This window comes from Lampris incognitus, chromosome 14, assembly GCF_029633865.1.
Source record: "Lampris incognitus isolate fLamInc1 chromosome 14, fLamInc1.hap2, whole genome shotgun sequence".
Lineage (NCBI taxonomy): Eukaryota > Metazoa > Chordata > Actinopteri > Lampriformes > Lampridae > Lampris > Lampris incognitus.
The window spans coordinates 40985874-41002158 of NC_079224.1; the positions used below are offsets into that span (position 1 = coordinate 40985874).

The window sequence follows — 16285 nt, forward strand, 5'->3', positions numbered from 1 at the left end:
ATCTCTTTTGTGTGTATAAACGTGCACTGTGAAAAGGTAGAGAGCACCGCACCGTCAGAGTCCTCTGTCTTACTACACTGAGTGTTCTCTTGTTTTTGTGTACTAAAAAAAAAAGAAAGAAAAGGAAAACATGTTTGAGGAAAAAAAAAAAAAAAGTACTGTATTCTGATCGTCACTTGGGTTCTGTTGAGAGAAATAAAACAAATATGAACTTGAAAACCGGTATGGAGAAACGGTGCGTCCTGTTGAAATAATTTATTTTCTCGTACCCTGACGTGATTTTCTGTATGGAGTTGGAGGAGAATTGCACTTGAATGACATTCTAGAAGGATCTGGAAGATGTCGAAGTCCAGCCCACATTAATGAAGAGGATAATAAGTACATGTGACAGAATTATTTCTGTTACAGGATGAATTAATTTCATGTTTGTCATAAAAATGAGGCGATTATTGCAAAAAATTAAAAGACGCAGACAATATGCTTACTACAAAACGTTATTTTAACACCAGAAATAACACGATATGAGCAAACAAAAAACATCATGGCAAAAAATATGTACTGCAGCTAAGATGGCAGAGTTGTCCAGAAAGGGTGAACACACCGTACCGCATTAGCAAAACTTCAAATCCACAGCGACAAATAGTAAGAGACAGCGGATGAAGCATAAATACAATTCTGAGAGTCAAGATTACCTTGTTAACGTGACAGCCTAGGAAAAGGTTGGAAAATACAAAATAATGACATTTGAGGTTTACTTATAACCCTGGGGGGACACGGGGACCTTTAGCGTTGTCTCGTGCAAACGTGACAGCGGCTGGCCCTCTGCCGCTGTTGCTCCGCCGCTTTGATGGTGCCGGGCTGCGGGGTGAGGAACTGCTCCGGCTGGTTCACAGTCGTTAACCAGAAACTATAAAGGTTGGCAAAGTACTGGCAGGTCCCCCGTGCACCCTGGCATTCTATGAAGGGGTGAGTTCGGAAATCTCTGAGGCAGCTTCCCGAGGAGGTCAGAGACTGGCCTCCCCCCTCGTCGCCTGCCCCCGTGTGCTATGGAGGGGAAAAATAAAAGTGGTAGAAAGGGACATTTACAAGCATTCACAGGACCTGCAGGTTTTTCAACTCGGATTTTTTTTGTCCTGCACATACCACTTTTATGAGTTAGCTACCACCTAAAATGGGAAAAAGCATCTGTAAGCACCGGGCTGATCTTGGAACTAAGTGATGTAAGCATAGCAGAATAAACACAGCTGCAGCTAATAAGATTCATGATGGGTCCGTGCGATTTAGGTCTGGCAATGAGCAAGCACTGACGAAACTACAGCAGTCAATAGTTTTGTCAATGCTTGCTATTTCGCAAGGGCACCGTTGCTGCATCCTGGGTTTAGCGCCGCCCGAGACGACTGTGATTGGTTTAAAGAAATACAAACAAGCCAGAGTGTTTTGTTTTCCCCTATACCGGTGTAATAGATATACCCCCTGGCCACACTATACCTGGGGTTAAAGTGGGCAAGCCTGTTTTATACCCTGGGTATATTATGGGCTAGTCCAGGTTATACCCCGGGGTATTATTTAGGCTAGGGTATTTCATACCCCCCCCCCAGGCCAGATTATACCCCCCACACTCAGACCGACCTGGGGTTAAAGTGGGCTAGCCTGTTTGATACCACGGGTATATTCTGGGCTAGTCCAGTTTATGCCCCAGGGTATTATTTAGGCCAGGCTATTTCATACCCTTCCAAGCCAAATTATACCCCCCACATTGAGATACACAAAATAATCAAGGATACAGTATTCAATTTTGATTTTATTTCACACGCTGATGACACAACCTTATAAACTATCATACAACACCTAGTGCCAACATTCTGGAACAGTGGGTGAGGAGCATTTTGTTTGGATAAGTTTGAGGATAAGCATTTTGTTTGCTTATCATACATCTATCCACTTGAGGCATGGATAGATGTCTGATAAGCAAACAAAATACCTGGGATTTACTGAGCCCAATCTTCGGCTTGGTCGCTGACGAGCTTACTCAGTGCAGCCTTGAGTGTCCTGTTGTCACGTTCCCTTTGGCCGTTTTGACTGTCGGTGGTACGCAGAGTCTATACGGTGATCTGTCTGGAAACAGTCCATAAGCAAGTCAATAACTTTGTTTACTAATTCACGACCCTGGTCACCGATAAGGGTGTCCACGCAGCCTAGTCAACATACAACAGAGTAAAGGAACTCAGCCACTGACTTTGTGCTCTTGTCCGGGATAGATGCGGCCTCAGACCACTTGGAGAAATGGTCAGTTATGGCGACGATGTACTTGTTACCACTTGTAGTTTCTTGAAGAGGGCAGATAATGTCAATCCTAACCAGACTCCAGATCTTGGCAGGTACAGGTATGGGGGTTGAGTGACGGAGCTTCTTTGGTGACTTTGGGATTACTGACGAAACACTTCGGACATGCCTTCACATATTCTTGTGCATCATTCTTCATGCCTCTCCAGTAATATCGCTGAGATATTTTACTGAAGGTTTTACCTCTGCCAAAGTGCCCTCCTGTAGCTGGATTGTCATGACAGGCCTTCAGAATGTTGGGCGCACAGGTTTTGACAAGAGCCTCCTTATCTCCATGGAAGAGAGTTCCACCGTCAGCACGAAATGGCTTTGCTGTTTGACAAAACTGAGACTTTGCATTCACACACTTGGCAGGATCCAGGTCATAGATATGCTGAGGATACTTTCAGACAGAGCTGGTGTAGAAGTTCAAACTCTGGTTGTACAGGTTATCATCCATGATGGATTTTTGTTTAGAAAAAAAAAGAAAGAATAAAATTGAATAATACAAATGTAGGCACCCAAAACTTCACACTTCCCCTTGTCCTTCCTTCTTTCTTTAATTTCTTCCTTCTGTTTGTTATTACTACAAAAACACATTTTATCATTGTAATTATTTAATTACACGTATAACAGTTACTGGGGCAAATTGTCACATGGCCATTCCTATCTATAGTTATTAAAAATATAAAATTAAAGTATTCGCTGTAGCGCCACCTAGTGGTGCAGTTTCATGGGTATTGAGGCGCATGATCACGTGGAGGTAGGTGTACTACATTCACGTTAAACTTTAAAATCTCTATCACCTTCCTAGCCTTTTAGCGTTTGGCTAACTAGCAACTGTTTTTAAGCCCTTTTAGCTAAGCTAAGCTAATAAATGTTTTAGCTTAAAAACATCAGAAATGACGGCAAAAACTTGCTTTTTAACACATATATGCTCACTAGGAACCTTCCTAACCTTGATCTACCAGTCTGAAGGGCATTTGTATGCAATAACATAGTTTAATTGATAGGTGATCAAGAGATCGAGAGCGAGAGAGATGTCTACTCACCATGTTTGCTGAAATTACTGCATGTCAAGCAAAATGACTTCAGAAAACTGAGTTGCACATACAACTGTTAGATTTTTGAAATAGCGCCCTCTGTAACCCAGGGGGGGGGGGGTAAAATCTGGACTAGAGGGGTATAGTCTGGTCTAGCCCAAAATATACTCCGAAAGTATAATCCAGCCTGGGCTATTTTATACCACGGGGTATATTTTAGGCTAGGCCAGATTATACCCAGGTATAGTTTGGCGGGGGGGTTAATCTGGCCTGCTACACCCCGGAATGATAATGGGCTCAGCCAGACTTCGCTCCAGCGCTGACGAAGTGTGGGGATAGGTCTGGCTATGTGAGACTACAGTAAGTATGACGATGAGCATGATGGATGAATGATGCGACGGCGGGAAAGATTTAAAGGGACCAACCCATGACGCTGATTGCCAGTCACCGGCCCACCAACTTGCCCTGCATAAACTTTTTCTGGCCCCAGGCCATCGGTTATGTCGAACCCTGGATGGGTACGATGCATTTTTTAGCCCACCCACACGATATCGCCACCAGCCGTCACTGGTTGTCAGTATACCACTTGTAGATGGATTTTCAACTTTAAACGGTAGAAAACTCACAAAAGTGGTTTTTGGTTTAGTTGCTCTTTAAACACACACACACACACAAAATAAGTCTTCACACACTCACCATGAGGAAGGAGTACCCTGTCCAGAGGCTCCTCCAGCCTGGCGGACATTGCGGAGCTGTGTAGTGTTGGCTGTGAACGGCCACCGCGGGCGACAATGTCTCACACACCACACAACGGCTGACGTGGGAAATAATCTCCTGCCCTGAGAAGGGCATCATGGGTATCGGTGCCGTGGTGGAGAGCCAGTAGGACTTGTCATTGCGGCTGGAGTAGTGACACGCTCCTGTGTTGCAGTAGGAGAAAGGCATTGTGGAGAAAACGGGCAGGCAGGAGCCAGCTTGACCTGGGGAGGGAAAAGGAGGAGGACAGGGGAAAAACATGAAAAAGCGTGACTTGAACAAGAAAGATGAATAAGCGTGGATTAAGAGTCCTTGCACTTTTTCATAAACAGTTTTCAGTGACTTTTCCATGACTCCTCCATAACTTTAAGCTTAATTTTGATGACTAAAAGAAATTATTTTTCAGAGCTGGCACCTGAAAAGGTGTGTTTTAGCATATGGTGCAGAAGTCAGCCTATATTTCAAATACCGTATGAGCTTCTCTACTCTCAACAACCTTTTCAAGCAAAGTTTTGGATTTGTCCATTTGAAGCCACTAATTGCAGAATCTCCACTCCATATATTTATTTATTCATTGGATTTTTGCCCCCTTTTTGTCCCCCATTGTACCCGGCCAATTACCCCACTCTTCCGAGCCGTCCTGATCTCTGCTGATCCGGGGAGGGCTGCAGACTACCACATGCCTCCTCTGATACATGTGGAGTCTCCAGCTGCTTATTTTCACCTGACAGTGAGGAGTTTCGCCAGGGGGATGTAGCACGTAGGAGGATCACGCTATTCCCCCCAGTTCCCCCTCCCGCCCAAACAAAGGCTCCGACCGACCGACCAGAGGAGGCGCTAGTGCAGTGACCAGGACACATACCCACATCTGGCTTCCCACCCGCAGACACGGCCAGCTGTGTCTGTGGGGACACCCGACCAAGCCGGCGGTAACACGGGGATTTGAACCGCCGACCCCTGTGTTGGTAGGCAACAGAATAGACCACCACGCCACCCGGACGCCCCCTCCACTCCATTTACTATCGATAGCATAGGTGGCTAATTGATAAGAATGCTAGCCAGCGGACATGTTTTAAAGCCTTGCCTCAATGATTCTACCCGCTGTTGCTTTTTTTTTTTAAACTGGTCAGTGTTAAACAGATATGATGCTGCTTTAGTCAGATTTAAGAATGATCTTTTCCTAAACTTTTCTGGGACCTGGAAATTTATTTCCAAATTCACTGACTTTCCAGGTTTTTCATGACCTCATGAGCCCTGCCTCATCTATATAAGCTTGGAGACAACCAGCATTCCCAAATATTAACAGAAAGCATCACAGGATGCAACCACTCTTACCCAGGTCCTGTGTGTGAGCCTTCTCCTGCCCCTCCAGGTAGACCAAACTATAGCCCACCCAGAGCCTGGTGGACTCTTTGGGACACTCTGGCACGTCCACCGACTGGCTGTGGATGACCAACAGGAAGCCCGCGTTCACTACCGGCCGTCCACCTGCCTCACCTGGCTCACCGGGCAGACCTGGGGAACCTGGGGGGAGGAGAGGTGGAGCGAGGGGGCAAGGGAGTGACAGGGGAAACGGGATACAGATTATAGACAGAGTTGTGTGTGTGTGTGTGTGTGTGAATCACTTTGATAGCTCCTTGTAGAATCTACATTGGAAATGTGGGTGGAATACCTGAAATATTTGTAATTTTGTCATTGCATTTATGTGCATATGCAACATGACTTACAATGACTGAGCCTTATTGCACATAGGGGAGTTCTAGACTCCTTCTCTTCCTCCAACTAAACTCGTACTCCTCGTTTAGTGTGCCAGCAAGACATATGGCTAATATCAATGTGCAGGATTTGGAAGAGAACGATGAGAAAATGAATTGCTATGACACCTCACCTTGAGGTCCAACAAATCCTCTTTGACCAGCATCTCCTGGGTCTCCAACATGACCATCGCGACCCGGAGAACCTGGCCTCCCTGGGGTGCCTCTTGGTCCCGAAGGACCCTTTTCACCTGAAGTAGTAGTACACACACACACACGTGGAATGACACAGACAACTAAACATGTATGCGCAGTACACCGAGCAGTTTTATCAAGACAAATAACTGGGCTCAGTCAAGTGAGTACACACACACACACACACACACACACACACACACACACACACACACACACACACACACATACACACACACACACACACACAAAGTTTAAATGTACCTTTAGGTCCTGGAGTTCCTGGAGGACCCAAATTGCCAGGATAACCTACTGGTCCCGGGCTACCAGGTGGCCCCTTGGATCCAAGGGTGCCGAGTGTTGGGGGCCGTACTACAGAATCACCAGGCAGACCTTTGATGCCTGGAGAAGGACAGAGGTAAAACAAAACACAATGTTATTCCATCCATCCATTATCCGAACCGCTTATCCTGCTCTCAGGGTCGCGGGGATGCTGGCGCGTGATTCTTTTTCGTACCCGTTTTCCGGGAACTCCGCCTCGCGTTGTTATTTTTCCCATCTGGATTCCGGGAAGACCCGCCCCTACTCTATCTCTGATTGGCTAACCCTATCCCTAACCCTAACCTTAACCAACCTAACCAACGGAGGCAACGAGTACTAGCCAATCAGAGGCAGAGTTCCCGGAAAACAGGTACGAAAAAAAATCACGCTTCTAGGACAGAGCGACGAACTTCACGAAGGAAATGACGCGATCAACACGCGTCATAAATGGTGACGCGGCACATGATGACGCGCAAATTACACGCGGTCTTTTTGACGGCTCATGGTCGTTTTATGTACACTACCGTTCAAAAGTTTGGGATCACCCAAACAATTTTGTGTTTTCCATGAAAAGTCACACTTATTCACCACCATATGTTGTGAAATGAATAGAAAATAGTCAAGACATTGACAAGGTTAGAAATAATGATTTTTATTTGAAATAAGATTTTTTTTACATCAAACTTTGCTTTCGTTAAAGAATCCTCCATTTGCAGCAATTACAGCATTGCAGACCTTTGGCATTCTAGCTGTTAATTTGTTGAGGTAATCTGGAGAAATTGCACCCCACGCTTCCAGAAGCAGCTCCCACAAGTTGGATTGGTTGGATGGGCACTTCTTTGAGCAGATTGAGTTTCTGGAGCATCACATTTGTGGGGTCAATTAAACGCTCAAAATGGCCAGAAAAAGAGAACTTTCATCTGAAACTCGACAGTCTATTCTTGTTCTTAGAAATGAAGGCTATTCCATGCGAGAAATTGCTAAGAAATTGAAGATTTCCTACACCGGTGTGTACTACTCCCTTCAGAGGACAGCACAAACAGGCTCTAACAGGTACTATTTAATGAAGATGCCAGTTGGGGACCTGTGAGGCATCTGTTTCTCAAACTAGAGACTCTAATGTACTTATCTTCTTGCTCAGTTGTGCAACGCGGCCTCCCACTTCTTTTTCTACTCTGGTTAGAGCCTGTTTGTGCTGTCCTCTGAAGGGAGTAGTACACACCGGTGTAGGAAATCTTCAATTTCTTAGCAATTTCTCGCATGGAATAGCCTTCATTTCTAAGAACAAGAATAGACTGTCGAGTTTCAGATGAAAGTTCTCTTTTTCTGGCCATTTTGAGCGTTTAATTGACCCCACAAATGTGATGCTCCAGAAACTCAATCTGCTCAAAGAAGTGCCCATCCAACCAATCCAACTTGTGGGAGCTGCTTCTGGAAGCGTGGGGTGCAATTTCTCCAGATTACCTCAACAAATTAACAGCTAGAATGCCAAAGGTCTGCAATGCTGTAATTGCTGCAAATGGAGGATTCTTTGACGAAAGCAAAGTTTGATGTAAAAAAAATCTTATTTCAAATACAAATCATTATTTCTAACCTTGTCAATGTCTTGACTCTATTTTCTATTCATTTCACAACATATGGTGGTGAATAAGTGTGACTTTTCATGGAAAACACAAAATTGTTTGGGTGATCCCAAACTTTTGAACGGTAGTGTAGATCTTATCATAACTTTTTTGTGCAATTGATCTAAAATTAATTTTAATGCAAATATATGCAATTTTAGGAGCATTCGGGGAGCGGCAGGTCTGTGTCTTTCTGAATCTATTTTTTCCCCCACAAAGTTATTAAACTTAGTCAAAATGACCGCCTTGGTCTTTTTAGCTTAAAGGAGCGACGAGTTACGAGTTTGGGATTTTTGTTGACTTTGCACCCCCCTGTGGACAAAAGAGGTAGAGTTTCGCATAAGAATTACCCCTTGTCGCAAAGATCTAAATCCTCTGGTAGCTTGTGCGTTTGTTTTGAAGAGATGAGTGAGAGATGTAGTGGTGTTTTGGAAAAAGGGGTATCTGCCAGAAATACAGCGATGAGGAATTAGAGCTACGTTATCTCCAAGTATCTCGTTTTCTGTCATTTCCTGGGGAATCCGACCCAGAGAAAGGCATTCTGAATGATCAAAAATACATATCTGATCTACTTGCTGCTGGTCTCATTCGCTTATGTCTGTCATCCATCCATCCATTATCCAAACTGCTTATCCTACTCAGGGTCGCAGGGATGCTGGAGCCTATCCCAGGAGTCACTGGGCGGCAGGTGGGGAGGCACCCTGGACAGGCCGCCCCTAGGGACAATTTAGTACGGCCGATTCACCTGACCTATACGTCTTCGGACTGCGGGGGGAAACCGGAGCCCCCGGAGGAAACTCACGCAGACACGGGGAGAACATGCAAACTCCACACAGAGGCGTCCGGGACGACCCCCAAGGTTGGACTACCCCGAGGCTCGAACCCATGACCTTCTTGCTGTGAGGCGAATGCGCTAACCACTGTGCCGCCCTATGTCCGTCATATAGAGGCAAAATTAAAGTGAGACTGATAGTGAAAAACGCCTCGTAGCAGCTTTAATGCTCACTACACTATTGAATGTATAGGTGTGTATACATGCGCCATCTTCATAGCCACACATTAGTATTTAATATACTTTCTTCCTTATTTTCCATTATTTCTAGGACTCATCACATATTTCCTCCCCAATGGAGTACCCCTTCATAACCTTCGGTGCAATACTTGGTTACAGCAGCACTCACCCTTGTCTCCAGGTATGCCTCTATCTCCTTTGCAACCATTTTGGCCAGGGTCACCGACTGGGCCTTTGAATCCTTGAGGACCCCTGGGACCCATGACACCTCTGTCACCTATTAGAGCAGAAAAACCTCTTGTGTGCACTCAGAAGCATCTGATGTCTTCTTGATATGAGACACATTAGGTCTTACACTGAAGTAGGATCAGCGTGGCCGCAACAATATACACTGGTACTGAACATCTAGAGTGTATATCTTACCTTTAGGGCCCATATGGCTATAGCTTGGAGAACCAGGGAGTCCTGGCATGCCCTTATTTCCCTTATCGCCTGGCCATCCAGGAAGGCCTATCGGTCCTGGGTCCCCCTTGGCAGAAATGCTTCTGCCCGGAAAGCCTGGTTCACCGGGAGGACCTGCAAATATGTATGTGCAGGCGGAAAGGTGCGCACAAACAAATACACACATGGATGAAAACAGACAGAAAAACACACACACACACACACACACATAAATAAAAACACACTCAAATTCGCATCGTTGAACACATACAGAAGCATGATAATGGAAAGCCACAAAAATATATGCACATAATGATGCACACACACAAACACACCTGCTCGTCCTTGAGGGCCTTCATATCCTGAATCTCCAGTGGGTCCGGTCTTTGCAGAGTCACATTCTCTTCCCGGTGAACCAGGTTCACCAGGGTGGCCAGGAGGACCTGAACGAGGATATAAAACATTTGATTACTCAGCAACTGAGCATGTACGGAAGACAAAAGAACATAGTGGAAACTAAGGAAGAGTAAGATAATGCAAAAAAAACCAAACAAACAAACAAAACACCACATTACTGTAGTAGATTCTGTGGTTATTATTGGGTACACTACTGTAAGTTGGTGCTGGGCAGTCCATTTTGCAGAGAAGCTAGGAGTTGGGCAATTTAAATCTCAGTCTCACACCATTCTTATTGGTTTCTTTCTATAGAACTGAGAAGGTGTTTGGTAAAAGAAGGTTACCAGGATGTTGAATCCCCCCCCCCCTAGTGGACAGACCACTTTACTTGCTGAATTCATCAGAATCAATATCTACTGTACCTTGGTAGCCAGGAGGACCGAGGAAGCCTTTAGGCCCAAGTTCAGAGAATCCTGGGGGCCCTGCAGGGCCCCTCTGACCTTTGACTCCTGGAAAACCGACGGGACCAGCAGGGCCAGGAATATCTGTAGCTGCAAAGGTGCACAAGATGACATATTGTAACACATTTTTGAAGCCCATTAAAACTTGATTTCAAATATCAAGAAATATCTACATGATATCAAACATGTTTTACATGAATATATTAACCAGAGGTAGAACAAGAAAAACATCAATAACTATAATTGAATGCACTCAAAAAAACCCACTAAGCCTGCTTCATCATGACTGTGTGGGTGTAGTCAGATCACATAATGATTGACAGTGGCGTCTCCCTAATTCTGCTGGTACATGCGATAATATGGGGTGATCCGATGTCAGCAATGACCAACACAAGCCCGTTCAACTCAAACCAGGGAGAAGACAACAAAGAAAACGCATTCTGCAGTAATCTCTCTCTTGGAATGGCTAGAATTGTTTTTCCTTTTGCAGTCATCCATCCATCCATTATCCAAGCCGCTTATCCTGCTCTCAGGGTCGCAGGGATGCTGAAGCCTATCCCAGCAGTCATTGGGCGGCAGGCGGGGAGACACCCTGGACAGGCCACCAGGGACAATTTAGTATGGCCGATTCACCTGACCTACATGTCTTTGGACTATGGGAGGAAACCGGAGCACCCGGAGGAAACCCATGCAGACACGGGGAGAACATGCAAACTCCGGAACGACCCCCAAGGTTGGACTACCCCGGGGCTCGAACCCAGGACCATCTTGCGGTGAGGCGACTGCGCTAACCACTACACCGCCGTGCTGCCCCCTGCGGTACAGTCAGAGGCTTATTAAGGAAATGGGCTTTCAGGGGCTTTAAGTAAATGTAATCCTACCAGTTAGTGCACATTACCTTTTTTCTTATGATTTAAATGGAGGGATTTTTAATCAAATCACCATAATGTACAGAGGACAGAGAGGGTCAGTACTTCAATACAATTAGTAAAAGGTAAATGATTTAATATTAATTGCTGTCTTTAGAATAATCATGCCACAACAAATTGAACATGTGAAAGTCAAATCACAAGTAAATCATTAAAACTGAAAACAGAAAAGGGTTTTGCATATGTCTTTGTCCCTTTAGTACTTGTCATTTGTATTTTTCATTTGCCATTAGAGGGTTGTATGTAAATGAGGAGGAGTGGTCCCCTGATGAGCTTTGAGGGAAGATGATGGAGGGATATGTAAAGTGACACCAGAGGGCGCCAAACATCATAAAAGTAGCAGATGCTGCGTACACTACAAGCTGTGTGTCTGCTTCTCTACAGGGCTCTACAATTTATTGAAATCTAAATCTAAATCACGGTTTGACCACGTGTGAATCTGAACCGCAAAAAGGCTGCGATTTAATGTTATGTTGTTTAGCGTAACGTTCTGATGTTTGGCTCCCTCGTGTGGCTGATGCACCACACTACAAGTCCCTCTAAGATCCCCCCCCTTAGTGTTACGGTTGTGTGTTTACACCTCCTCATTTTTTTTTTAATATACATTTATTTCTGATTTTTCCCTTTTTCTCTCAATTTAGTGGCCAATCGCTCCCTATTTTAGTTCAAACACCCACCCTCGTACTGCATGCGTTCGCCAACTGCATCTCTCCGGCCGGCAGTCTCGAAGGAGACGCCTCCCCACTTTCGTGACAAGGCGACTCCAGGCCGAACCACTGCTTTTTCCGACACACCCAGAGACACATTCATGTGACGAACACAAGCCGACTCCGCCCCCCTCCTGAAGACAGCGCTGCCAATTATTCCTGCTTCATCGAGTCCGGCCATAGTCGGATCTGACAAGACCGGGGCGCGAACCCCACACCTCCTCATTTATATGCAACTCTTGAATAGAAAATAGCTACTGCTAAATGTCAAATGATTTTGCTTTCACATGTTCAGTTTATTGTGACATTACTGTAGGCAAGCTATATAAGAAACAACAGTCACTGTAAAGTACGCCCACACTAACCAGGGGTGACTGTTGAATTTATTACTTACCTCTTGCGCCTCTCATCCCTTTAGGACCTCTCAGCCCATCCAACCCATCCAGACCTCGTGGTCCAGCAGGTCCTAATAAAAGACAGAATATGACACACTGATCAATTTCCACAACTTCAAATATGTTTTCTCCTAAAAAATTTTTTTTTTCATTGGTGGAACTTGTTTGTTATCATCCCCATTTGCCACTGCCTGTTCCCTTGAAATTTTGTTTTTCCTGGGCAAGGTTGGAAAAGCCTTTGACAAGGTGTTTAGGCGTTGGGACTGTAAACTTTCCATTGGATCATACTAAGAAAGAAAATTATAATAGAAAAACGATGGACAATGTGCCAATTACCTGGACGTCCATAGGGGCCAGGTGGACCATCTGGTCCTTGACCTCCAGGATATCCTGAAGATCCTGGAACACCTGGAAAACCTGGTGGGCCACGAGGACCAAGAAGACCTGTCGAACACACACACACATACACACACACACACACACACACACGTGTCTCTAAGTTAGTTGCATGAAAACCAAAATTCTCATCAGAATTGATGTTTTTATAAAGAAAAACGTGTACTTTGTGTGCATTTATATCTTAATTAGCTTTACATCTCAGCAAACATGCCATTGTTTGACTAAAATTGGTGCCCTTATCCAGAGAATAGGACAGTCACTGTCTTCAGCATTGACAATTCGGTCTCTTTGTTGCAGTACATCAGCGTGACATGTCCCTTTGGGGGATGTATTTTTATTCTTGCTTTATTTGCAGCACTTTGAAAGTACTAGATATAGACTGAACTGCCGTTGGATATAAGCATGTCAAAGTTAATGCAAATTACAGGGATATTTCCTCCTATGTTGCCAATACAAACAAGAACTGAGTGAGGGGGAAAAAAAGGCCTTTGATTTTTTTTTTGACAAGGACCAGCCCAGCTGTCCAACCCCAAATTAAGTTTACTGAAAGCAAATGCGTCAAATCCTTACTCGCTTGGACTCAAAAACACTAGTGCTTTGCATCTAGGACACTGTGGGTCTTTATTTTTTTGGTTATAATCAACAGTCTGTCTGTCACTGTCTGCTCGCTGCATTTTATAGAGAGCAGGGGGAAAGACAGCAAAATAAATACGGCACAGGCAGAAGTGGGGTGTGACAAAGTGAGAACAGATCCTCTTATCTAAGCAAGTCATCTCATCATCTTCATCTTCATCTTCAGCCGCTTCTCCGGGGTCGGGTCACGGTGGCAGCAAGCTAAGTAGGGCACTCCAGACGTCCCTCTCCCCAGCAACACCCTCCAGCTCCTCCTGGGGGATCCCAAGGCGTTCCCAGGCCGGATTGGACATGTAGTCCCTCCAGCGAGATCTGGGTCTACCCCCGGGGTCTCCTCCCAGTTGGATGTCCCCAGCTAACCTCCAAAGGAAGGAGCCCAGGAGGCATCCTAATCAGATGCCTGAACCCCCTCAACTGGCTCCTTTCGATGCGAAGGAGCAGTGGCTCTACTCCGATCTCACCCTTTCAGTCATGACCCAAAGCTGATGACCACACGTGAGGGTTGGAACGAAGATTACCTAGTAAATTGGGAGCTTTGCCTTCCGGCTCAGCTCCATCTTCACAATGGTCCGGTACAACGTCCGCATTACTGCTGATGCTGCACCAATCCACCTGTCAGTCTCCCGCTCCATCCTACCCTCACTCAAGTTATTTTCATTTTTTCATATTTTGTATCAGTCCTGCATACCTTTACAACCTGACTGGGGCTCAATCAGCCTACCAGGAAATGTCCTCGTACCCCAGATGGCCAGCGCACCAATGAAAACAAAAGGTATCAGCATAGCGTACCAGTTCTCTGATTTAAATCTTTATCAGACATTACCTGGTGCCCCGGGTGCTCCTGGATCACCAACAATCCCTGGTTTTCCAGACTGCCCTGGGTGTCCCCTGGGCCCTGGGTCCCCCGGATCTCCTCGATCCCCTTGAAGAACTACAGCATAAGGAAGAGCAAAGACACCATCACTTCTGGATCATGTATTATCCCAGTTCTTCTACATTTCTACTCATGCAATTAGTCACAGTTAATGAAAAGTGCACTAAATCATTCCCGGGTGAAATCCCTGCAGAAAATACACGTGTGCATGTGCAGCACCTAAGAAAGTGATTATAGCATCGAATGTTTTGAATCTACTCCAAATACATGGGCTGTATTTTTAACAAAATACAAATCATGACTCGTATCACTGGAAACTTATTCTACACTGGTCATCACAAACGGGGTTAGCGGACTTGGACCGAAGAAATGTACATAAGCAAGTCCGCATTAGGAAACAAACACCCTTATATGTGGGATTTCTGAGGTACTATAGTCATACACAATTATCTAATAAGTCTGATACAGTTAGTTATCTTGAGACATTGTTTTCAAATTGTTGTATTAATTTTTGTGATTTTTTTTGGGGGGGGGGGATTTTCCTCCTTTTTTCTCCCCCATTGTACCTGTCCAATTACCCCACTCTTCCGAGCCATCCCGGTCGTTGCTCCACCCCCCTCTGCCGATCCGGGGAGGGCTGCAGACTACCACATGTCTCCTCCGATACATGTGGAGTCGCCAGCCACGTCTTTTCACCTGACAGTGAGGAGTTTCGCCAGGGGGACGTAGCGCGTGGAAGGATCATGCTACCCCCCCAGTTCCCTCTCCCCGATGAAACAGGTGCCCCGACCAACCAGAGGAGGCGCAAGCGCAGCAACCGGGACACATACCCACATCCGGCTTCCCACCCGTAGACGCGGCCAATTGTGTCTGTAGGGACACCCGACCAAGCTGGAGGTAACACAGGGATTCAAACCGGCGATCCCTGTGTTGGTGGGCAACAGAATAGACCGCCACACCACTCGGACGCCCAATTTTAGTGATTGTTTTATGGTATTTATGCAATTGTAGACAGTGTGGGCAATATTGAGTACATAAAAGGGATCAATTTTAACAAATGCCAACCAGAAAAAATTACTCTAAGAGGACAAGGTGTGCCCTACATCACCCAGTTAGAAGGACTCTCCAAATTGTCCCACAATATCACTTTGGTGTTGATGGTTTGAAATGGTTTGTCATTCGATAAACTCACGCCTGGATCCGCTGTCCCCTGCTAATCCCTTGGGCCCAGGTTGACCCGGCTGTCCAGGAGACTTTCCTTGTTCACCTGACCACGGGCAAGAGTAACACAGGAGAAAAAAAAAATTATTTGCCTCTTCTTTCAGCATCTTTCATAAGAGATAAGGGTTTATTTTCTAGATAAAAAGTAAAGAGAATGTGAAAACTAATCCAACAGACTGGATTCCCATCCTATTTTCCACACTTTCATGACACGGCATCACATACTGTATAAATGCACATCCGCATCCAACCCTTAAGCACATACACGCCCATTGTAACTGGTGTCATACAAATAATTGTGTATGCACAATTATTTGTATGACACCATGACCAGTGATGAGTGTTGTCATTTCTAGATAGAAGGTGCTTTGTTGCCCCCACCCCCCAACTCCACACATCTCCTGTCACTGCCCTATGCATCTCTTGACTCACCCTTGGGCCCTGGTCTTCCTGGTTCACCTGGGTTGCCCGGAGGTCCCACGTAGCCAGGGTCACCCTGCAGCAGGTATGAGCACATTAAAACTATACCGCTTTGCAAACTTCAATACAACACACAAGTAAAACCACCCAAAAGTGTCAGCAAAGGCTACTGATACGTCAAAACAATAAAATTATTCTTTTTGTTGTACCGGTTCTCCAACAGCCCCAGCGTATCCCCGTGGGCCAACGAACCCCTTGATTCCAGGTGGCCCAGCTGGGCCCAGTATTCCTCCCCTGCCCGGAGCACCAGTATGGCCCTTTAACCCTGGGGGTCCGGGCAATCCATCAGGTCCTGCAGAACCTGGTGGTCCCCTTAACCCCTTT

General features: G+C 45.5%; 2 protein-coding genes across 2 annotated transcripts; both read right to left on the reverse strand.

Moving 5' to 3' along the window:
* Window positions 1-783: 783 nt before the first annotated feature.
* LOC130124458 (collagen alpha-2(IV) chain-like) lies at window positions 784-9930 on the reverse strand. The gene is made up of 7 exons (XM_056293910.1): window positions 9802-9930; window positions 9161-9302; window positions 6335-6472; window positions 6010-6126; window positions 5457-5645; window positions 4062-4345; window positions 784-1044 (listed from the first exon to the last, which is right to left on the reverse strand). The coding sequence occupies exons 1-7, from the start codon at window positions 9928-9930 to the stop codon at window positions 784-786; spliced, it is 1260 nt and encodes a 419-aa protein (XP_056149885.1).
* Window positions 9931-9934: 4 nt separating this feature from the next.
* Window positions 9935-15998, reverse strand: LOC130124459 (collagen alpha-1(I) chain-like). Its single transcript, XM_056293911.1, has 7 exons — window positions 15914-15998; window positions 15453-15527; window positions 14210-14317; window positions 12691-12798; window positions 12354-12425; window positions 10285-10413; window positions 9935-9945 (listed from the first exon to the last, which is right to left on the reverse strand). Exons 1-7 carry the CDS (start codon window positions 15996-15998, stop codon window positions 9935-9937), a joined length of 588 nt encoding a protein of 195 aa, XP_056149886.1.
* Between the last annotated feature and the right edge of the window lie 287 nt (window positions 15999-16285).

What these genes read in the sequence shown, in the direction of transcription:
- LOC130124458 (XM_056293910.1), bottom strand. Translation starts at nt 9,930, where the DNA reads ATGTTTTATATCCTCGTTCAGGTCCTCCTGGCCACCCTGGTGAACCTG. An exon ending in AGGCCCTCAAGGACGAGCAG is followed by an intron (nt 9,303 to 9,801) that starts GTGTGTTTGTGT and finishes CTGCTCTAATAG; the next exon opens with GTGACAGAGGTGTCATGGGT. An exon ending in AGGAACTCCAGGACCTAAAG is followed by an intron (nt 6,127 to 6,334) that starts GTACATTTAAAC and finishes CTACTACTTCAG; the next exon opens with GTGAAAAGGGTCCTTCGGGA.
- LOC130124459 (XM_056293911.1), bottom strand. Translation starts at nt 15,998, where the DNA reads ATGTGCTCATACCTGCTGCAGGGTGACCCTGGCTACGTGGGACCTCCG. An exon ending in AGGGGACAGCGGATCCAGGC is followed by an intron (nt 14,318 to 15,452) that starts GTGAGTTTATCG and finishes CTTATGCTGTAG; the next exon opens with TTCTTCAAGGGGATCGAGGA. An exon ending in TGGCCCCTATGGACGTCCAG is followed by an intron (nt 12,426 to 12,690) that starts GTAATTGGCACA and finishes GTCTTTTATTAG; the next exon opens with GACCTGCTGGACCACGAGGT.